Genomic DNA, 24,319 nt, shown 5'->3' on the forward strand with positions numbered 1-24,319 from the left:
GCTTCAAAAATCCACTTGTAAAATCTTCTCACCCCGCTCTCTTTGTTTTCACAGCACCTGTATTTAACATATCTCTTAAGGCAGACAGCCTAAACGTTTTGCATGGGGACACAGCCAAAATAGAGTGCGTCATGTCTGTTCCTTCAAATATAGGCAAGTATTTTTGTGTTTGTTTTTGTAGGATACACTATAAATTCCCATTTGTCTGTATTAACAAGGAGAGGATAAGCCATGCCAAAATAAGAACCTTGGCCATTTGTGCATAATAAATACAGAGCTGTTTAGATGCTTTCTGTTTAGCACTAAAATGAAGAAGATATAGATGGAGGAGCAGAGTAATAAAGACATTGTTTTTATCACAGCTTTTGTACACCGATCAGCCGTAACATTTAAAACAACCTACTTGTTTCTACACTCACTGTCCATTTTATCAGCTCTACTTACCATATAGAAGCACTTTGTAGTTCTACAATTACTGACTGTAGTCCATCTGTTTTTCTACATACTTTTTAGCCTGCTTTCACCCTGTTCTTCAATGATCAGGACACCCACAGGACCACCACAGAGCAGGTATTATTTGGGTGGTGGATCATTCTCAGCACTGCAGTGACACCGACATGGTGGTGGTGTGTTAGTGTGTGTTGTGCTGGTATTAGTGACTCAAACACAGCAGCACTGCTGGAGTTTTAAAATACCATGTCCACTTACTGTTAGACACTCCTACCTAGTTGGTCCACCTTCTAGATGTAAAGTCAGAGACGATCGCTCATCTATTGCTGCTGTTTGAGTTGGTCATCTTTTAGACCTTCATCAGTGGACACAGGACGCTGCCCACTGGGTGCTGTTGGCTGGATGTTTTTGGTTGGTGGACTATTCTCAGTCCAGCAAGGACACTGAGGTGTTTAAAAACTCCAGCAGCGCTGCTGTATCTGATCCCATACCAGCACAACACACACTAACACACCACCACCATGTCAGAGTCACTGCAGTGCTGAGAATGACCTACCACTTAAATAATACCCGCTCTGTATTGGTCCTGGGAGAGTCCTGACCATTGAAGAACATCATGAAAGGGGGCTAACAAAGCATGCAGAGAAACAGATGGACTACAGTCAGTAATTGTAGAACTACAAAGTGCTTCTATATGGTAAGTGAAGCCGATAAAATGGACAATGAGTGTAGAAACAAGGAGGTGGTTTTAATGTTATCGCTAGTTGGTGTTGGACAATAAGTTGATGGAAATGAGAGAATATTCCTTCACCACTTTGGTCTTAATTTGTGGCTTTGGGGAGAAACAGGCCCAGTAGCACAAGTCTACACCACCCTTCTTAACTTTTGTCATTTAAAAAAAGTGAATGCTCTCTGTGCCTCAATGTGGTGAATTTAACAAATCTGAGTCTCTAACTCATCACATTTACTAATTTAATTTAGAAAAAAAAAATATGATCTTTCTAAGACTTGCAATTCTATCACTAATGTGCAGTGCAAATGTCACATTCTTCTTTTCATGTACACTCTATGTATAACTGACACACTTGTTACATAGTTAATATGGGTCTAGTTGCTATTCATAGTTTAATAAAGGGGGCCATTGTACTGCCTGAGGCGCTAAAATTATCTACGGTTCGTAGAAAGCGCCCGCTATTCTCTTCTGCAAGTGCTTCGCTGCTGCTCCCCACTCTGCTCTCACTCATGTTCTATTAGTAGTGCTGTATACTGTAATGAACACAAGCGACTCGCCACTCTGTAAAAAGCAAATGACACAATAATGTGAAACATGTCCTGTCCACTAGTCATCTGGTCATGGTCAGCGTGGCATATTTGGCTGTGGAACCCTTACAGGAAATAATCTCATTTGTAGTTAAGACTAGATGAATGCTAGATCATTCTCTTTTGTTTGGACTTTGCCCCTAAAGTGTGAAGAATGAAGTCCCTGTTGTAACTGTTATAAAAATAGATTCATTACAATGTTTCTAGAAATCAAACATCCATTTAGTGGTTATAAGGAGCGATCCATTTTACTTAAATGACCTGGTGTGTGGTATCTGGAATCCTGAGGCCTGAGACTACTGTTACATGATAAATGTTTTGATAAGAGTCGATATGCACCCAACCCTGTGCTGCAAAACTGTCATCAGAATGAGCTCACTGAGTGGCAAGCTTGAAAAAATCACAGTATTGACAGTTTATTTGCATTCAATTGCATATAAAATGGCTTCGCTGTGATCATCAGTTGAAGACATAAAAAGATTGCTGAGAATCATTCACCACCCAAATAATACCCACTCTGTAGTGCTCTTGTGGGGTCATGATAATTGAAGAACAGGGTAAAAGCAGGCTAAAAAACGTATGATAAAATGGACATTGAGTGTAGAAACAAGGAGGTGGTCATAATGTTATGCCTGATTGGTGTGTATTTGTTAGCTTATGTAATAGTAACCAGCTGTGTCAAAATATTTTAACTAACTGCTAACAAGTTTTCAAAAACCTTATTAATTTAAATATCTAATTTCTTATTCAAATCTTTGTAGCCTAAAGTGCAATCCATCAGGCATTTATGATTAACCATTACAATAATATAGAAGCCTTTACATCTTCCTTTCTTACTGGACAGTGTTAACCTTGGATGTGCAATAGGAATGTTCATGGATATACAGTATGTTATATGGTATATATGTTAATGGAAAAGTCTTTGCTAATGCTTCTATTTAAACAGCTGAGTGATCTAGTAGTGGTGAATATACACAGAGGTGTGGTAGCTCAGAGCCTTGCTTATGTTTGTTGGCAGTTTAGTGTTACGCCTTGGCCTTTGTGAGGATTCCACACATATCATTGTGAGAGCAAGCAAGGACCTGCCACTATCCTGCCCAACTCTGTCAGGGTTTCAGTCACGGGACTCTTCTAGAGTTTGTCACTTCCTTGTGAAGCAGAAATGTATTGAATCACTTAAACCCAACCTGAAAAGAGGTTTTATATTTGTTCTCGCCTCCTTCCTGTACAGTAGCTCACTTACTTTGTGATTAATCGAGAGATTGAGTTCTACTTTTTTGTTCTAAGATTTTTTTCCCGTCTGCTTTAGGTGATGTGGCGTATGATGTTAGCTGGTTCCAGAGCCCATCGACGGTGATGGAGAACAGTGTGCCCCTGATCAGTGTGGACCATTGGGGAGTGGTAAAGAAAAGTGGCGGAAATGAGAGCGCACACTTTAGTCTAGAACGTCTAGACAAAGGCACATTTGTGCTCACTGTTCACCATATTCAGGACAGAGACATGGGCGAGTACTACTGCAAAGCCAAGCTCTGGTACCTCTCGACTGCCACTAAACTTTGGAATGAGGGGCAGGAACACACTTCTAACCCGGTCTTTCTGTCCATCAAGCTAGAATGTAAGAATGGTTTGTTTTAAGTAATATTTCTGTATGAATATTAACTCGTAAAGTAATATTACTGGAGGATATCTAAACTAGTTATGACGTCAACTTTTTATTGTGGCGTTTTATGAACAAAGAGAATGTGACTAAATACAGACCTTACTGTAAGTAGACAACTCTCATAATTCCGCTTCAAATGATTGCTTTGATCTTTATAATAGCAGCTTATCGTAGGTTGTTTGTGTTAAACTTCATAGAATTTAGTTTCAGAGCATTGAGGTAGACTGTAACTTTTCAATGCTAAGAACACAATAGCTAGATTAAAGAAGCCAGAAGTGTTACTCCTTTGACAAGTTCTTTAGAATGTGGGTAGGACATAACAAAGTAATGACATAGTGGTGTGTGTTGTTCTGGTATGAATGTATCAGATACAGCAATGTTGTTGGGATTTTTAAATACTGTTTAATCTTGCATCTTGCAAAGACTAGATGTGTTTTTAAATGTGCAGTGGATACTGATTACAGAATGCTGTTGGCATTATTAGCTAGACCAGTGGTCCCCAAACACCAGGCCACGGACCGGTCATTTATTACTGGGCCGCACAGAAAGAATAAATTATTAGAGATCGCTAAAGAACAATAAAATTTCTAACATTCTTCGGGTGTTATTGTCCCCAATCACCACTAGGTGAAAGCAGTGCCTTGTTGCAGCGAAAAAAGCTCGGGATTCATGCTAATTTTTCATTTTATAGTTATTCTATTTTAAATCCTCCCGCCCCCGCCGGTCCGAGAATGGATATCTTATATGAAACCGGTCCATGGTGCAAAAAAGGTTGGGGACTGCTAAGTTAGACCACTTTTCTTGTCCCAGAATCAAACCTGATACCAGTACAACACACACTACCATACTATTACTACGTCAGTGTCAATGCGGTGCTGTGAATGATTCACCACCAAAATAACAGCTGGACTATGGGGGGTCCCTTTTGATTGACTAATGGGAAAATATGGGGTGACTATACAGTGCAACATATGGGCTACAGTAGTTTATTTGTATGATTTGGTGTAGCTTATAAAATAATCCATGAATGTAAATTCCAGGTAGGTTTATCTAGTAAAATGCTCTGTATATTATTTAATAGAATAATTAAAGCTGAAATATGTCAGAATATTTCCAAACACAGGAACTCACAAGCATGACAGATTCATGATCAGAAGTAAAATGTGGAACTAAAAGGTGATTGTGTAGAATAAGAGTTCAGTAAGTGTCTGAAATGCCTTGCTGCTTGTTTTCCTGCTATCAAAGGCATTGATTAATGCAGTGCATTTCAAGCTTTAGTAATTATACCATAAATCTATTAATGGAAATAATGACTGGCCACATTTTAAAAGTGCAAAATTCTTGTGAGCAGTGGGCAGGATGAATACTTTTTCAATGTTGATGGTTAAGGTTCCCCCACTGCTTCTCACACAATGAAGCTTCATTATTATGGTCAGCCATAAACTAGAAGACGTTTTGCATTCACAGACCATAAAATAAAAATGTTTGATGAAATGCCCAAAGAGGGCGGCACGGTGACTTAGTGGGTAGCACTGACGCCTCACAGCAAGAAGGTCCTGGGTTTGATCCTCAGGCAGGACGGTCCAGGTCCTTTCTGTGTGGAGTTTGCATGTTCTCCCCGTGTCTGCATGGGTTTTCTTCTTCGGGAGCTCCGGTTTCCTCCCACAGTCCAAAAACATGCAAGTGAGGTGAATTGGAGATACAAAGTTGTCCATGACTGTGTTTGACCTTAAAGTTGTGCACCGATGAATCTTGTCTTCAAGTAACCACTGTTATGAACGAGTTTCTGTCATGAGTGTAACCAACGTGTGTAAAACATGATGTTAAAATCCTAATAAATAAATAAATAAGAAATTCCCAAAAGGTGCTCAGGTTCCTTACAAACACAGGACTGAAACCACATATCTAAAATCTTAAGGATAACTCTAACCAAATATATCAGGACCAAAAGAATAACATATCCTGCTATGAATATAACCTCAGTGTAACCATGGTGTTAAAACCCAAACAAACAATAGGATTCAATATGTACATTAGTAAGAATGAATCAGTGCACACTTTTGTTAAGATTTGCTAAACATAACAGGCATAAGTCCATAAATTGGTTAAAGCCTGCTGACGTGTTTTCAATCCATAGTTTTGGTATGTAGAGATCTGCTTACTTATTGTATTAATGAATTCCAGTGTCAAAAGAAAAGAAACGTTTTTTTTCTTGTGACTTGTGTAACATATTTATTGTTCTGTTTTTTTGTGCCTCTTCAGTGTGGAACTCTATAAAGACCCCGTTGCTGTATGGCCTGGGTGCAGCCCTGATTGTTGGCATCCTGTCAGTTCTTATTGGATATCTCACGTCCCACTTCTGCATATCCAGAAGCCCCATGCACACCCCACGCAATAAGCTCATAGACCTGGAGATGGACTGAAGCACCTGAGGGACTGGAAACCAGTCCTCTAACATCTGTGACCAGATTTGAAAGTATCGCCCTTTTAAACTAGCATGACTGCTAATGTCATACCAGTCGTATTGAGCCACGAGTGTGAATGCACTGTTTTAAGTGAGAAACAGACTTGACTACTTGATCGTGTGCACTCAGGAGGACAAGGAGGACTACTCACCTTAATGTTTGGCACACTTGCCCTACCTCAGAAATAACTTGCTGGTGGTCCAGTGCACATTACATACTTTACCCAAATGTTTGTTTGCATTTTAGGGAGCAGGTTATTATTTCTGTAGGAAGAACGGCAATGAAAAAGCGACGGGAGCATAAAAGCCTTGGAAAAAAAAAACAGAAACTGCAAGTGCCAGCTTTACTTCTGCCATTCCACCAATTCCACTCCTGATTCTTTTGCCATAGATCGCCTAATTCTATCTAGAACTAACTCACTTTGTTCACATACAGTGTTGATGTTGGATACATGCCTTTGTTGTAGAGCCTCACCATATCAGTTACTAGAGTGGGTACTTGGAAAAGGGCCTACTCACACTCCCAGCATTCCAGCTGGTCTCTAAACCCCCTGATAAATCATATCCCATGATAAGTTCACAAGTACTCCACATGGGCACACACGCTTGCACAGTTACACACTTTTAAATGCATTAACATTTCACCACACAGTGGAAAAGGTACACTATTATTGTTCTTAAACTGCACTCAATGTTTTTTTTTATTATTAAAGTAGGTATTTCTTGCTTTAGTGTTATTATAATTATTATTATTTTACTAAAATCATTCTTTAAATGTAGCAGTGATTAGCCTGCAGTCTGTGTTGTGCACCTGAGAGTGAGCTGTATTGAGATGTTTTATATTATAAGCATTGCTTTGGTAAGTAAGAGTGGACCCAGAAATGGACCTGTGATCTGTTTTTTTTTATTTTATTATTCTTTTAAACAACACATGCATTTTACTGCTGCATGGTGTGACTTCTTATTTTTCCCCTGCCCCACCCCTGTCCTTTTTTAACTACTGCTTTTTTAAATGTTTTGTAAATGCAAATATATTCTACTCAGTTGAGTGAAATATTGTTTTGTTTCCATTTTTATAGTTTAGTTTTTAGCTCTTTTTTAAAGGTTATTATCACGGTTGGCTTGATCTAAGTGTGTATGAAAAGCCTAAATTATTAATGCAGAATTTAAACAAATAAATCACTAATTATTTTTCTATTGGATTTCTGCTCTAATTCTATATAGTGTTAAAGTTCTTGTCTGTACAATTGCGGTATATACACCGATTAGCATTTAAACATTTAAACCACCTCCTTGTTTCTACACTCGCTTATCAGCTCCATGTACCATATAGAAGCACTTTGTAGTTCTACAATTATTGACTGTAGTCCATCTATTTCTCTACGTACTTTTTTAAGCCTGCTTTCACCCTGTTCTTTAATGGTCAGGTATTATTTAGGTGGTGGATCATTCTCAGCACTGCAGTGACACTGACATGTTGGTGGTGTGTTAGTGTGTGTTGTGCTGGTATGAGTGGATCAGACACAGCAGCGTTGCTGGAGTTTTTAAATACCGTGTCCACTCACTGTCCACTCTATTAGACGCTCCTACCTAGTTGATCCACCTCGTAGATGTAAAGTCAGAGACGATCGCTCGTCTTTTGCTGCTGTTTGAGTTGGTCATCTTCTAGACCTTCATCAGTGGTCACAAGACGCTGCCCACGGGGCGCTATTGGCTGGATATTTTTGGTTGGTGGACTATTCTCAGTCAAGCACTGACAGTGAGGTGTTTTAAAAACTCCAGCAGCGCTGCTGTGTCTTATCCACTCATACCAGCACAACACACACTAACACACCACCACCATGTCAGTGTCACTGCAGTGCTGAGAATGATCCACCACCCAAATAATACCTGCTCGGTAGTGGTTTTGGGACAGTCATGACCATTGAAGAACAGCATTGAAGGGGGGCTAACAAAGCATGCAGACAAATGGATGGACTACATTTAGTAATTGTAGAACTACAAAGCGAAGCTAATAAAATGGACAATGTGTGTAGAAACAAGGAGGTGGTTTTAATATTATGGCTAATCAGTGTATATTTACTTACTAATCTAAAGTGTTACCTAACAGTTTGCCAGTTTGGATGGAGCGGCATGGTGGCAAGGTGGGTAGCACTGTTGCCTCACAGCAAAAAGGTTCTGGGTTTGAATCCCAGTTGGAGTGCACCTTGCTTTCGTGGGTTTCCTTGGGGAGCTCCAGTTTCTTTCCACAATCCAAAGACTTGTAAGTTAGGTGAACTGGAAATACAAAATTGGCCCTGATTGCGTTTGACACTGATGAATCATGTGTAACCTGTAAATACCCGTCCTGACAGGAATGTAATCAGTAAAAGTGTAGAACATGATCTTAAAATCCTAATACACAAACCAGCTTTGCTGTGATTTACAGTGTACTTCAAACGGTGTCTCTGCACACCACTCTGACACTAAGAAGTTGTTTATGCTCGATTTAGGCCTTATGGCAACTTCTTATGAATGTATACACATTAATGTGGTACTAGCAACAATTTCATCAAGCTACGAATGTTAATAATTGAACAGTTAACCGATTACATACAAATAAATCATTGTGTGGTAAACACAGTTGGTTAAAAAATTTAGGTGTATTCCACCAGCCGACAGTTAAATGAAAGTGAGACTGATGCCCAGGATCAGTGGTGATTTAAAATGCACCCTTACACGCCCTTAAAGCTCATGCGCAGTGTTACCGTGAGCTCTGCTGTTCTAACCGAAGCAGGAAAACTTGATGCATTGGTGCATTATTTTATTTAAATAATAAACTACTATGCACGTAAACCATAATCTGGGATACTGACTATTTTAAACTGCACATCTGGATCTGTGTGTAATGTTTGTTTACAAAATAATTAAGGTCCCAGGAAAAAAGTAAAATTGTATCATCTTATTATAACTACAGAACATTAATATGCTGAGTGCATTTCTTTCATGGTAAGAATGTTTAGTTAGCACTTGTAATTGTTTTCCACTGATACTGTTTAAATTCTACATTCAAAATGATGAACTATTGTAGTTCTACTTGTGTTGTTGCCTGTGTTACTGCCACTTTCTCTACCTCACACTGCTCCTGTGGGGACCTGGCACCCCCTTGCTGCCATGAGGTGTAACTCCTGTCTACTGAGGAAGGGATCTTGTGCTTGAGGAGCATGGTCTGCTGTGGCTACCACTGTACCAGAACAGTACTTTGGCTCCTACTTTACATAAACAGTTGGTTTGAGAGGACGGTTCCAATTACTGGGCTGGTCAAGACTTGCCGTGTTGTATCACCAGAAAGATCCTCTGAAGATGTCATATCAGGGAAAGTTGCACAATACTGTAATCCCATATCTTACTGGAGTGTATACACTGGAGTTACATGGCTTTGTGCATCGTCTTGTTGGGATTTAGGGTGGGTGGAACAGGCTAAGAGTGGTAAATCCTAAACATACATCCATGGATTTCAAACTCAACCTGAAACAGAAAAGGTTGGATTGTGATACAGACCAGGAACTTGCTGAGATTTATCATCGTGGAATCTTTAACAACCGCTATGCCTCTTCTTTTGCCATCCAAAAAAATGTACTAAGAATACTGGTACTGTCAACAAAGCAAAGAGGCTCAGATCCAGGCAAATACTGAGAGTGCTTATAATTATACACAGACAATCTCTTAAGCATTTGCACAGACTTTTCTACATCTGTCCCTAAACAGCTGTACAGAGGTCATTCTCACCAGAAAGCTACAAGATACTGTATGAATACATCTGAAATAACCCTGGAACTAGCATTGGGTGGCACAGTGGCTAAGTGAGTAGCACTGATGCCTTTCAGCAAGAAGATCCTGGTTTGATCCCCAGGTGGGGCAGTCTGGGTCCTTTCTGTGTGGAGTTTGCATGTGTCTGTGTGGGTTTCCTCCGGGTCATTCATGCACATGGATATTTATCAGGAGAACAAGATGTTTTTCATTTAAACCCAAAATGATGTCTATTTGTGCCGGGAATCTTCTTTCTCTGTTTACCGAGACGTCTTGTTGTATTATTTCACTTAATTCTATACACAACACCATAATATTACACAGAAAATTCTGATACGACATAAATTAATACAACAAATGGTGGAATGTTTCAAATACTAAGAAATTAGAATAAGGATTTATAATTCAGGTTAGAATTTTTTGTACTGATTCTTTCACTAGATGTTAGGCTAAATATATGTGTGACATTGACAAAAAGGCAAAAAAATTTTAACTTTTGGCCCCCACTATGTATTAAAGGTAAAAAAAAAAACTTTCCCTTCAGAGTGCAACCCTAGATACATTTTAGTACTTCTATTTTTGAGAGTGACATTACACTTGTGCTAAATAATTCTGCATAAACAACCCCAAATCAGAAAAAGTTGGGACAGCATGGAAAATGCAAATAATAAAAAATACAGAGTTTCTTACATTTACTTTGACTTTAATTTAATTGCAGACAGGATGAACCCGAGATATTTCATGTTTTGTCTGGTCAACTTCATTTTATTTATTAATAAACATCCATTCCTGCATTTCAGGCCTGCAACACATTCCAAAAAAAGTTAGCACAGTAAAGCATTTACCATTTTGTAATGTTGCCATTCCCATTCACCACACTTAAAAGACGTTTTGGCACAGAGGAGACCAAGCAATTTAGAAGCAAAAACAGAGAATATTAATTAATTATTTAATTATATAATTAATAGCCAAGATACAGAGCACCACTGGCTCTTTTAAGGATACCATGCCGGAGAACCTAATTCAAAACATATCAGTCCCTTTCTGTTGGAGTGAGTACATAAACTGATTCTTTTCTCACCGAAGTAATTAAAGCCACAGCGCTAAGTTTCAAATCATTATAATGTTTATTAAACTAATAAAACATAACAAATACAATGACAGTTAATAAGTAAATGGCATAACTAAGTGATAATGATAGAAGTATAATTGAATGGTAGGTGGAAACCAAAGATTTTAGAGCCTGATTAATGCGTATGCAGTCGATTAATAGCGAAAACTAATAAAAATTGTAGCGAAATCAACCATTCACCGTGAGCACCTGAAAACGTGTTCCTGCTGAAGGAGGACTGCAGAGACGGCTCTGGTGCTGAATCACCCCCAATGTTGGTTTCTTTTCAGGCCCTGACCTATGGAGAAATGACTTTGTCTGCCAGCAGAACTTTTCCCAGGCACCGCGGCACAGCAAAAGTTGGTTCAAAGGTGTTCAGATCAGACTGAAGGGCTTACTTTTTCTTATATGGATTATATGTCCAGATGTGGATCACGGGTCCACGCGTTTCTTGCAATTCAATGAATAGTTGAACTCTCTACATGTGGCTGAATAAGAACAATTTACATTCAAACCAAACTTGCGAAGCACGAACAATGAACTGGGTGGGTTTGACTCCTGGATCCTTCTAAGTGAGCTGCCTTCTGAGTTGACTACATGCTAACACATGCTCCCTTCGTTCTCACATGGTAAAAGCTCCTCTTAGTTAACTACAAACTGCTTTCTTTGTTAACCACTGCTTTTTTTGTCTAACTTTTCCTCTTCTAACTTCTTTTTTACCAATGCTGCGCTACCTTTTCAAATGAACTGAAGGGGGCTAGGACACAGGAATTAACAGCCAATGAGTTTGAACTTCCCTTAAGATCACGTGATGCACAGGTTTCCGCCCACCATGCAGTTTAACCGATTGAGGCCTGTAGGTGGTCTTCAAACCTTAGTTTTGACGAAAACACCAAGTTGGCTCACAAAGTTATTCAAAAACAACTTTTAATATCACAATAACAGAACAAAATCTAAAATCATGCATGGATTAAACAAGTCTAACATACAGAAATCATTATATATGTGTAATTTAAGCATGCAATATAGATGTTCCTTTATCCTGATATACCCCAACGGTGTGGCTTGATACTTAACACCATATTTTTAGTTAAAGACAGAAAAACTTATATAACTTACATATGTGTTTATAATGGTGTTAAGATAACACAGGAGGAGTAAGCAAAATGGGTCTGCATTGTGACCTGTTTAGAGACATAATGGAAAGTCTTCCAAGGGTAAAAGTTGTAAATGTTGGGAAGAAATGTTGTAATTGTGGCTCAGCATGTTAGCCAGCTGGGGGGAAAAGCTTTTAGGGCTCCCTTTGGAGTTGTCAAACTTTTTGAGGATAAGCAGACTCTTGATGTGGGGTCTTAGGGAATAACAGGAAAATAAAGAGGAAAGTTAATTTAGCAATAATCCTTTTTAGCAAGTTCACACTACAGCTGTTCAGAAAAAGTTAAACCAGACCACCTGACACAATTTGGTCACTTATTCACTTATGCTAATAATAAAGTGGCCAGTGTGTGGATGTCTCTTACAAGGTAACTGCTGATGTGTATTTGATTTAATATGTGTAACAAGCAAAGTGTATAACTTACTCGGAACATCTCTGCAGCGGCCTTTTTGTAGGACAGATTGCACTCATTCTAATTGCACAAAAAGAAAGGAAAAGTTACGGAGCGTACAGTGTGTGATATTAACTTAAGGATGTGGGTAGATATGATACTGCAAAAGGCATTCCAATACATGAAACTGCTGTAATTAAACAACTGGTCATTACTAACAATAATAAACAATAAATAAATGGAAAATCTAAGCATAAAAACACTACTGCAAAGACAATATATATATATATATATATATATATATATATATATATATATATATATATATATATATATATATATATATATATATATATATTAGGGCTGTCAAACGATTAAAAATTTTAATCGCGATTAATCTCAGAATTTCATATAGTTAATCGCGATTAATCGCATTAAATAAAATCTGTGTAAATGTTATAGAAAACAAGGTTTTTTAAGTGAAATGTGAAAAGTGGACGTTTCTACACGAAGTGAGTGTGTTTTGACCCTTTTGGGGCTTCCATAGTTCATGGACTAGCGTGCTTGACTCCGGTATTCAGTGCCGTAACAGATTAAGTTAATAAAGTGTTTTGCTCCTGACAACTTGTGAATATACCGTGTATTTATTTATTTATTATGCAAGTGCATCCCTACGACGCTCAGTTATATTATTTTAACAAACCGCAAATGAACAACGGTGGCAAGTCCGACATTAAAACGTTGGTTCTACCAGTCAAGTCTCAACATGAACTAGAATTTGCGTTAACGGCACTATTTTTTTTAATCACGTTAAATTGAGATCGCGTTAATGCGTTATTATCGCGTTAACTTCGACAGCCCTAATATATATATATATATATATATATATATATATATATATTATTACTACTATTACTCTTATTGTACCATTGTACCATTACAGATTAAATGAATCATACATTAAGATTATGTAAACAATTAACAAATGTAACTAATTTATTGTCATTTAAATAGTTGGGACGGCACAGTGGTTTCATATGCAGTGTGAACACAGCCATGATAAAAAAAAAGTTCCTTAATCTATTAAAATAATTTCTTTAACACTTCAAGTTAAATGTGGCTACACCAACAAAGTACTTTCAGTTAGATTGTTTTGCCAAAATGTTTTCTAAATAAACTTTTTGGAGCATTTTAAAAACGTTTGTCTGAGTGATCTGAGTGATGCAAAAATGTTCAATTGCAAACTTTAAAAGAGAAATTGTTATATCTATATATTAAATAAAAATAAGAGTAGGGTTGATGTTAATATCATGGAGGAGTTGTGACCTTGTTTGTTAAGCTCACAGTCAAAAACTACACTGCAGGATTAAATGTGGTAAACACAATTTAGATATTTAAAACTGAAAACCACTATACCTCTCTAGAACAAACAGGCAACAAGGAAGCCAGCAATCAAAAGAAGGAGGATCAAGAAAAGTATTTCAACAATTGGACCAACAACTGGACCAACAACTGGACCAAGTCTATGTTCAGACTGAGATTCTTTAAGCAGACAATGGTTATACTGTGTTAAATGTAGTTTCATTAATAACTTATATAACAGCATTAAACATACTTGTATCACTAAGTTTCCATAAAAGAAGAGCTTTATCCTGTTTATTTGACACTAAAAGAGAAACAGCCTGTCGTTATTAAGAAAAGCATTACCTTTACACGTCTTCAGAGTGAAATCTGTTGACTCATTGCTCAGTCCTCTGAGTGTCCTTCAGGGATATCAATTCTCTCACTCCCTCTTTTCCCTTCATTTGGTATTTGCCATTCAATTGTTGCCTGTACTTGAGGGTCCACTGAACACAAAAGTGCTGTTACAACTGGGCCATTTAGCACACACTTAACTTTTGGCTTTGGAACAGGATCTGAAAGTATATTATTATACATTATTTTATTACACAGTAATAACAGCTTTAAACACCAGATTTACAGCTAAAACTTTCTATGTACTCATGACACCAGTCAAAAAAAGCAAAGAGTAATTTTGTATTCATTAAGAGATAATCTTACACAAAGTTTCAGAAATTCATGTTTTGTTAAAGAAAATGCATTAGCAAATTTTGTAAATTAAATTAGAAATAACTCGTTTAAATAGGAATAAATTTGGAAAAATATATATTTGGGTATTTAACAATATACAGTGCATAATATCATCAAATGATACAGAGAATCTGAAGAAATGTCTGGGCCCAAAGGCTGAAAATCACTACTGAATGGCTATGACCTTTAAATTCTTAGATGATATATAAAACTCCCATGCTAATATGATTGATGTCACAAGGTGGGTTTGGGAGTATTAAATAACAACAAAAACCAATAAACAGCTCAACACTGCATTTACAAATGCAAGTTAAGACTATGTACAGTGGAAGCTACATCCTGATTAGTGCACGTTATGAAGCACAGAATACAGCAACTCAGGCCCAATATGTTGATATTCATACTAGAAAAATAGCAAAATGTTTTCTTAGCCCCCATTTAAGTGTTAAATAAGGTAAAGGAATGATGTTTCAATATTATTTGTAGTTAGGTTGCACAACATTAAGTTGAAGATAAAATAATGTCATTTTTGTACTTTCAATTGACTACAAATGTACAAATCACTGCCCTCTGGTTTAGGTATTTTTCATTCTAGATCAACTAGTTTTGGAACATAGTTTTCTTAAAACACAGGTTTTTTTTATATATATTCTAAAATCTTTCTGCACTTTCAAATAAAGTATTTGTAATCAGATAATTCTTAATTGATTATGTATAAGTCTCCAACAATTCCAGTACCGAAAATTGCCTAAAATTTAACATGAGATGTCGGTGCTCTGGGAATTTTTTTTTGCCAGATTTCAGCATGGCACGTGTGCTGATGTGCTTTCAATCAGTTTTCTAGCCAATAACATGGATGAAAACTGTTGCTGTGTTTCATACAGGCCTAGATAAAGCAGAGAAGTTGTTTAACTGTAAAAAAAACATTATACACAGCAGGAACAGTTTAATCAGAGATTACATGTTTACATTGATAACATGTTTACACACAATCTTGTGTCCAGTAAAATACTGACTATCATAGTCTTCTATATTATGTTTTTATGAAACCAGGATGTACAATAATAAGAATAAAAATAATAAAGAACAAACCTAAAAGTGACAACTGCAAAACAATTTCCTATTGTTTACAAGGAGCACTTATTATTGTGTTATTGGGCACTTATTATTAACCTTCACAATGCACTGCTTTATGGTAGTAGAAACACATGAGAAGTTGATGCATCACACTCTTAAAAGTTTTTTTTTAACTGATCCAAAAAAAAAAAAAAAAATACTGATACTATTTTTAGACTTGACCTGTGATTTTAAGTTTTCTCCCCACTAAGAAATGACTGAACTGTCATTTATGAATGTAATTAAATACCTGGAAGAATTTCAAAAACAGTGTGAAAATATCTTACAGGGTCTCTTCTGGTGCTAAATAATCTCTCCTATATTGAATTATTGTATACAGCTTTTACCAAAGCTACACATTTTCTGCTCATGTTCCAATTTTCTGCATCCTAAAACACACTTACCAAACACTTCGACTTTATAATGGTAATACGTTAGCGCTCCCTTCATCTGGATTTCACATGTATAGAAACCACTGTCTTCTTTCTTCACCTGTAGAATTGTAAGCGCTGCAGTTTTAGGGTCAAGTGTTGCTCGATTTACAAGTCGTGGAAACCAAAAAGTATTATTTGGTTTTGTAATCTGAGGATCCCAGTCAAGCACTTTTATCACATTATCTACAGTTTTACTGTATTTCCATTCAATAGTTTCAGGTTTTGTTACTCCTGGATTGAAAGTGCACGATTTCCCAGTTTCACAGTCCACAGGAGTGTTACAAAACACACCACACCCTAGAGAAACACAAAATGAGAAGCATTTTATTTTTATTATGTAGCAAATGTGTTAATTAAATAAACAATGTATTAAATCAAGTCCAAAAAAATTGGGACTATAGGTAAAAAGCAAAAAGCACAAACATAAAGATATTTAAATACATGCAAAAGGTTAAGATAAATTACGACCAGGAATGCTGTTTTTTTTTACATCTTACACAGGACATGCTGCCATAATTAGGCTCAGCTGTTTACAAAACAAGAATGGGTTGAAGAACAGAATGGCTTTGTAGTATGAGGAGTAGATGCTAGATTGTCCTGCCTACAGTCCAGACCAGTCTTGCTTTTAAAACATGTGAAGCGTTATCAAGCACAATATACAACAACTGAGACCCTGGACTGTACAGCCGAAGTGTAATATCAGTAAAGAATTGGGGGAGGGGAATAATTTGCAACTAAACTGTTAATGTCGTTAGTTGCTAAATGATTACAAAAAGTTGTTAAAGGTAATGTAACAATAAACCCCTAAGGTTATTATTACTGTTTTTGAATCATACAGTTTGTTTGTTTGTTTATTACTATTTTAACGTCATGTTTTACACTTTGGTTACATTCATGACAGGAACGTTACATTACACAAGGTTCATCAGTTCACAAGGTTATATTAAACACAGACTTGGACAATTTAGTATCTCCAATTTACCTCACTTGCATGTCTTTTGACTGTGGGAGGAAACCGGAGCACCCGGAGGAAACCCATGTGGACACAGGAAGAACATACAAACTCCACACAGAAAGGACCCGGACCGCCCCACCTGGGGATCGAACACAGGACCTTCTTGCTGTGAGGCAACAGTGCTACTCACTTAGCCACCATGCCGCCCGAATCATACAGTAAGAGTCAAAGTTTTACATGCAATTGTATGGGACATGTACATCCTAGCAGTTCTGGTATTTGAATGTATCTGTAGAGAAAAAGACATGCTTTAAAAAAATACAAAAAATTTTGATTTATTTATACATTTAAATGGGTTTTCTAATAACATGACAATCTGTTAGTGAAAACTATACATTCAACTCATGCCTGGTGTAGAAAGGTCTGTCTTTTTTTTTGTTTTTTGTAAGGTCTAGTTCCTCATAAGTAATTATGCTTGCCTACAACTAGTGACGCTCAGTTGTCCATATAAATAGCACTAGTTTGACTATCTAAACCACTATCAGTGAGAGTCTTCAAAGCTCTGTACAAATCACAGAAATGAAGTTTTGAAAAGGAAGATCAGGCTACAGAGAAGCTTTTTTCCACACTACATTGTTCTCATGAACAATTGAACACTACAGAACTGTTAATCTTTGGATGCTTGCTCATCTACAAATGACCTATTTAACTTATATAATGACTCGCAACCCTGCTTACACTGGTCTTTCACATTCATTTTATTTCTTTTTTATATATAGTATATATCTATAGTTTTTATATGGCACAGAACTCTGCACTTTTATCCCATAATGTGAATTACACATGCTAATTGTTTACAGGTATGAATGTGTAAAGTGTGTGTTAGAGAGAGAGTCAGGCACGTGCACAGACATTTTTGGGGGCAGGTGCTCAAGCCAAAAAAAAGGGCACCCATCTCCAAAATTATTAATAATAAAAAAAATAAATAAAAAAAAACACACAGTAGGATATTTAACTTATATATTTATTTTTGTTAACACAATCAATACACATCTAATCATATAACTCAAATTATCAAATTGCATAAATAAATGAAAAACAGGCAAAAACAAGGCCATATTGTGCGTGCTTTTTAATAACCAAACAATATATAAAATAATCATAAAAAATATTAACTTAAAACTGATCAAAACTCTGCTCTGAATAAATGAAATAAAAATAAAGCATTCAATATACTCTATAACATTTTCCTATTTATTCATCATTTTTTGTATGCTGTTCTATATCATAGAGCATTATATTTAGCCTTCTACATATATTAGTTTGTAATGTTAATTACCTAGCAAAATTATTCCTCATTTGTAAACCTCAACGGTTGAAGTATAAATGCTTGCATGAAAATAACTCCTTGACTAAAGGTGATCTTTCCTACACAGCGTTTTGGCCAGGATGCTGTAATTATAAAATATTGTATGTTTGTATCTATTTTCAACACTTTACTGTGAGAGCTACTTGACATTCTCCTGCAAAATGTTTGTGCTCATGCTTTTTTTTTCTTCAGGCTTTCACATCAAAATCAGTAAGATTTTAAATGAAACAAAACTAGTGAACTTGTCTAACTTGTAAAACAGTAAAACTGCTGCAGTTTGTCCCCCTCCCCCCTTATTAAACATGACAAACGTCAGTAAACAGCTGGACAAGGCTTTGAAATCACGTTTATAATGACTCATGAGTACAAAGCGTTATGCATGGATGCTATTTGTACTTGGCCAATAAAGTCTGATTCTGAATTAGCACATTTGTAGCATTTTGATTAAAATAAGAATTTTTTTTTCTTTTACAAATGATCACTTCTGTACCATTTTTTTAAAGAAATCATGAAAAGTCACATCTTCAAATCATGACCCGTTTGTACTGACCACTTTCTTTGCAACATTTTTTGAACAATCATGAACAAAAAAAAAACGATTGAAAGAAGCTGCGATGTTCTGTGATGTACATGGAAGTTTTTGTAACACGTACTGAAGTGTCTCTCCACATTCCTCCCAATCATTGTGAAAATATGAAGTTTTCTTTCGCTTTTCTTGTGTGTTTTTTTCATCGGTTTTAGAACCCGCATCTCACTCCGCATCGTAGCTGCGCTCGCTCGTCTCAGCGTTATGCGCACAATATAAAACTCCGCAAGATAAACGCAATATTGCTGCGTTAAAGAAGCGCAAATTACCACAGTGACGCAAGTTTAAAGTGGCACCAACATAGCCCAAAAAAACATAGTTTAGATTAAAAATGTTATTCTCGATTACTTTATGTTGGCTAATACACACACACACACACACACACACACACACACACACACACACACACGCACACACACACACACACACACACACACACACACACACACACAAGCCATACAGCTCAGGTAGATAGTCGCCTGATATACTCTTTTAATGTGGTAAAGATAAAAAGTTCCAGTTTGTTATAATCGGTTTATTAGTAATTAGGGGTGTAACGATACACTCTACCCACGATGCGATACAATTCACGATTTTTAAATAAAATTGAAGACAAATTATGACGTTTCCTTTTATTACTTCTATTTAAAATAAAATACTGTATTTGTGCTTATATTTAATTCATCTAAATAATAAATGTCCTTTTATTTATTAGATAGTTGCAAACTATGCAAAATAAATGCTACACATTTCCCTTATTCTGTAATAAAATATACAGCGCCAGCGCCCTCTGCTGTTTAAAGTGAGTATCGATTCATCTTAAATGATTAACGATTCAAATCGCGTTTCCCTGAGCACCGTTACATCCCTGTTAGTAATAATACGTGACTGCGCACACTCAGTATAAAAGCGCAGAATTAGACCGTGTAAGTTTGCAAAGTTGTTCTTCTGAAATATGTTTAATATAAAAGTCCACAATGAAGTGAATATCCATATATGGCGTTTTAATGTTATTTTATATTCAAAATTGAATACAAACGCTCAGAGCGGATTAGCACAGTCCACACCCACAAGCGAGTTCTGCTAAACTTGTTTACTCGACCAACAAATCAGAAACGTGTCTCACCGTAACTATAATATCATAACATTAATATTATTAACTGTAAATATGTTACATGTCGGATATTTAACTTACCTCCATTGAAAACAATGAAGGACGCTAAGAAGACAACAGCTCTGCTCGCCATTTTAGTACAAAAACTAACTTTCGGTTTCTGAGAAAGGGCGTAACAGCCATCATACGTCATCACAGCTCTACTATTGTTCCCACTGTAATGATGTAAGATACCTGGACACACTGCCAACATGGGAAAACTCCTTCACTTTACTTACCTGGGTGAGTCCATCCTCTGTACAAGGGGAGGGGTGAAGAACCTGTAAAAGAACATAAATGTTAGATAAGCGTACGCTGTAAATATTGGAAATGTTGTTAATAATAATAATACATTTTATTTATATAGCGCTTTTCAAGATACTCAAAGACGCTTTACATAAGACAAATAATCAAAACAAATACGTACATACACCATACAAATCAAATCATAGTACAAAATCAAAATAGTACATCAACATCAAGAATAATTAAGATAAAAACAAAGAGAGCAGCATAAGACAGTTCATTAAAAATTAGCTAAATTATGAGAGAGAACAACAAATATAGAACAATTTCTTAAAATTAGACAGAAACAGGACAGATTTACATGCAATCAGGAAACTGAAAACTTTACAAGTTTTAGGATCTAGGACTTCACATTTCTGTCGTGATCTAAGTATAAAAACTATTAAAAAGAATAGCAAAAATAAAAGCATTTATTTCGTGTTGTTACAAGTTAAATGCCATATTGAATAGATGAGTTTTGAGAAGTGACTTGAATTTGGACAGGTCAGGACAATCTCGTAGGTGTTTGGGGAGAGCATTCCATAAAGATGGAGCAGCTATGGAAAAGGCCCTGTCACCCCAGGTCCGGTGCTTGGTCCTAGAGGGTATGGACAGTAGGTTAGCCTCAGAAGAGCGAAGGCTACGGGAGGGAATGTGCTGATGGAGCAGGTCGGTGAGGTAGGATGGGGCCTGATTATGGAGAGCTTTGTGAGTGAATAGAAGAATTTTGAATTGAATGCGTTGAGCAACGGGAAGCCAATGAAGTTTTTGTAGAACAGGTGTAATATGATCACGGGAGCGAGTATGAGTAAGGAGGCGAGCAGCTGAATTCTGGATATACTGAAGTTTTTTTAGGATTTTGTTAGATGTACCATAAAGGATGCTATTGCAATAATCAATTCTGGATGTAATAAAAGCATGAATCAAGGTTTCGGCGGCAGAAAAGGAGAGTGATGGACGTAGACGTGCTATGTTTTTTAGATGAAAGAAAGCAGTTTTGGTGATGTGATTTACATGGCGGTCAAAAGAGAGGTTGCTATCAAAAATTACACCAAGATTTCGGATGTTAGAAGACGGAGACAAAGTGTCATTATCAATGGTAATTTGAAAATTTTTTGTGGTTTTTGCCAGGGTTGTAGGACCTACGATGATCATATCTGATTTTTCACAGTTTAATTTGAGGAAATTAGCTTTCATCCACAATTTCATTTCAGTGATGCAATTTGTCAGAGTGGAGTGAAGTTCAGTATTAATGGATTTGGAGGAGATGTAAAGCTGAATATCATCAGCATAGCAGTGGAAATGTAAACCATGCCGACGTATGATGTCACCAAGGGGGAGCATATAAAGAATAAACAAAAGGGGACCTAACACTGAGCCTTGGGGAACGCCTTGGGACAGTGGAGCAATGGCAGAACTACAATTGTTGATATTAACAAACTGTTGTCTGTTTACGAGATATGACCTTAACCACAAAAGGGCAGTACCAGTGATGTTGACAGAGGATTCAAGGCGGGACAGAAGAATGGAGTGATTAATGGTGTCAAAAGCTGCAGTAAGATCAAGGAGGACGAGAATATTAATTTGTCCAGAGTCTGAGGAAAGAAGAAGGTCATTTGTGACTTTGAGGAGGGCTGACTCAGTGCTGTGCTGGGGGCGGAAACCAGACTGAAATGATTCAAATAGATTATTGGAATTTAGGTGATCTTTGAGCTGTGAGGCAACAACACGTTCCAGTATTTTCGACAGAAATGGAAGATTGGAAATGGGCCGAAAGTTACTCATAATGTTAGAGTCAAGTCCAGGTTTTTTAAGTATGGGAGTAACAGCAGCCAATTTGAGTGATTGAGGGACTGAGCCAGAACTAAGAGAGGAATTGATTATCTCTGTGATAAGTGATGAGATAACTGGAAAACAACCCTTAACAAGTTTTGATGGAGCAGGATCCAAAACACAAGTGGAGCTTCGCATCCCTGTTAAGATCTCAGATAGGTCCAAATGAGACACAGGTGAGAACTGAGACAGAGGCTGGGTAATAAATTGAGGTGAGATAGGCGGAGAAACAGAGATGACAGGGGAAACTGTCAGAAAATTGTGGATATTCTCAACTTTTGTTTGAAAAAATGAGAGGTAAGAGTTACACTTGTCAACTGTAAAGGACTTGGTAGTATTGTCAACTGGTTTGAGAAGTTTATTTATTGTGGAAAAGAGAGTCTTAGGATTTGTTGATCCAGCATGTATGAGTTCGGAATAGTAAGTGGATCGGGCTGCCGTAAGAGCGTCTTTGTAATGTTGAAGATAATCAGAATAAATCTGATAATGTACTGTTAGACCGGTTTTCTTATAAAGTCTTTCAAGCTGGCGTTTACGGGATTTCATTTGGTGAAGCTCAATTGTGTACCATGGTGCAGAATGACTAAATGAAACAAATTTGGTTCTCAAAGGAGCCAGCTCATCAAGACATGAGGCGAGTATGTCATTATAGTAATCGACAAGGTCAGATGAATTACTAGACAGTACAGGACAGACAAGACATCTTTTTAACAAGAGAATCTGAGAAAGCAGAGGGAGAGATATATTGAAGATTCCTGAAGGATATTTTACGTTTAGCTCTAGTGATGGGCCTAGTGACCTCAATGTCCATGATGATTGTCAAATGATCAGAGACAGTAAGGTCATGGCTGGACGGCTGATGAACTAGGACACCAGTAGAGCAGACAAGGTCAAGAGTATGACCTTTTTTATGAGTTGGAAAATGTATATGTTGTGTGAAATTAAAACACTGTAACAATTCCAAAAATTCCCTGGCAAATTTACAGTTGTTGTCATCAATATGGATGTTAAAATCACCCATAAGCAGTACAGAGGATGAGAGGGCACTAAGCTGGGTTAAAAAATCTGAAAAGTCAGAGAGAAAGGAAGCGTTTGGCTTTGGCGGACGATAAACTACAGCAGTGACCAGAGGAGTAGGCCCTGACAACTTGAAAGCCAGGTGTTCAAAAGAAAGAGCAGCAGGAAAAGACAAAGTGGTTATTTTAATATCATCCCTATAGACTGCAGCAACACCACCACCTCGCCCTTCCATACGAGGTTCATCAATATACGAGTATCCCATTGGCGTGGTCTGATTTAACGTAAAATAATCCAAGGGTTTATGCCAAGTTTCAGTGAGACAGAAAAAGTCTAGTTCACTGTCAGATATAAATTCACTGAGTACAGTACTTTTTGTGTTGAGTGAACGAACATTAAGCAATGCCATTTTCAAGTGGTATTGTTGTGTAGTTGGCTGTGAGGAACGAGGAAGAGAACGGAGATTTGCTAAGTCCACTCCGCGTTTCCCATCCCACTCCGTGGACAGTGTTGTCATGGAGACTACACCGCTACTGGTGTGCAAGGCAGCAGCGCTCTGATGACGTGTTTGCGGAGCGACAGTGCGCACGGCTGACCAGAAGGATGGAATAGCGTTACCGTTTCGAAGATAAACAAGCTTTCTCCGGGAGCCCCTGTGAATATAACGAGGCCGGCGAAGGAGTCCAAGCTGTTTGATGACTGAAATACACGATGGAGTAGTGCAGTTGTTGAACTTCCTCAGCTGGTCAACGGAATAGTTCAACATCGTGCCGATCCCAGGAAAACTCATCCACCGTTCACCACCGGCCGCAGACGCGATGTACAGTAGAAAGAACAAAAAGTATCAAAAGCACAAATAAAAGTATCAAAAGTAACATAAAAGAAATAGATCCACAAGGTGTGTAAAAAGATGAAAACGAAAAACGATAAAAATACAATAAAATACGGTAAAATACGGTAACGGTAGCGGCAGCCAAATGCGCCAGCGTCCACCATCACCATGGCAACTCGTTAACTGAATGGTTTTCATTATTGTTTGTAACTCATAACATTTCGCCATATTAGTTGCTTTGTGAAATCGATATTTATTTTTGATATATTTTGTCTTTACCGGTAAGGGGTATGGTATGACCTAGGGG

At 37.2% G+C, this 24,319-nt stretch overlaps 2 protein-coding genes across 3 annotated transcripts in view; one reads left to right on the plus strand and one right to left on the minus strand.

The window, feature by feature from the left end:
- Positions 1 to 7,089, plus strand: part of LOC134324153 (prostaglandin F2 receptor negative regulator-like) — a 35,855-nt gene extending 28,766 nt beyond the window's left edge. Inside the window, exons 7-9 of the mRNA XM_063005831.1 lie at positions 55 to 153; positions 3,080 to 3,385; positions 5,693 to 7,089. Coding sequence (XP_062861901.1) covers positions 55 to 153; positions 3,080 to 3,385; positions 5,693 to 5,853 — 566 coding nt within the window. The 3' untranslated portion in view covers positions 5,854 to 7,089. The remainder of the gene's footprint in view (positions 1 to 54; positions 154 to 3,079; positions 3,386 to 5,692) is intronic.
- Positions 7,090 to 8,821: 1,732 nt separating this feature from the next.
- LOC134324589 (uncharacterized) lies at positions 8,822 to 24,096 on the minus strand. 2 transcript variants are annotated; one of them, XR_010014193.1, is made up of 6 exons: positions 20,088 to 20,170; positions 15,953 to 16,279; positions 14,049 to 14,257; positions 12,375 to 12,422; positions 10,374 to 12,145; positions 8,822 to 9,401 (listed from the first exon to the last, which is right to left on the minus strand). XR_010014193.1 is itself a non-coding variant. In XM_063006485.1 (6 exons), exons 1-4 carry the CDS (start codon positions 23,968 to 23,970, stop codon positions 14,088 to 14,090), a joined length of 711 nt encoding a protein of 236 aa, XP_062862555.1. In that variant the 5' UTR covers positions 23,971 to 24,096; the 3' UTR covers positions 10,792 to 12,145; positions 12,375 to 12,422; positions 14,049 to 14,087. The 2 variants fall into 2 exon arrangements, 1 of the variants encoding a protein (XP_062862555.1); XM_063006485.1 differs by lacking the exons at positions 8,822 to 9,401; positions 20,088 to 20,170 and adding exons at positions 20,285 to 20,326; positions 23,799 to 24,096 and having other exon boundaries at positions 10,792 to 12,145.
- Between the last annotated feature and the right edge of the window lie 223 nt (positions 24,097 to 24,319).

This window comes from Trichomycterus rosablanca, chromosome 12 (assembly GCF_030014385.1).
Source record: "Trichomycterus rosablanca isolate fTriRos1 chromosome 12, fTriRos1.hap1, whole genome shotgun sequence".
Classification (NCBI taxonomy): domain Eukaryota; kingdom Metazoa; phylum Chordata; class Actinopteri; order Siluriformes; family Trichomycteridae; genus Trichomycterus; species Trichomycterus rosablanca.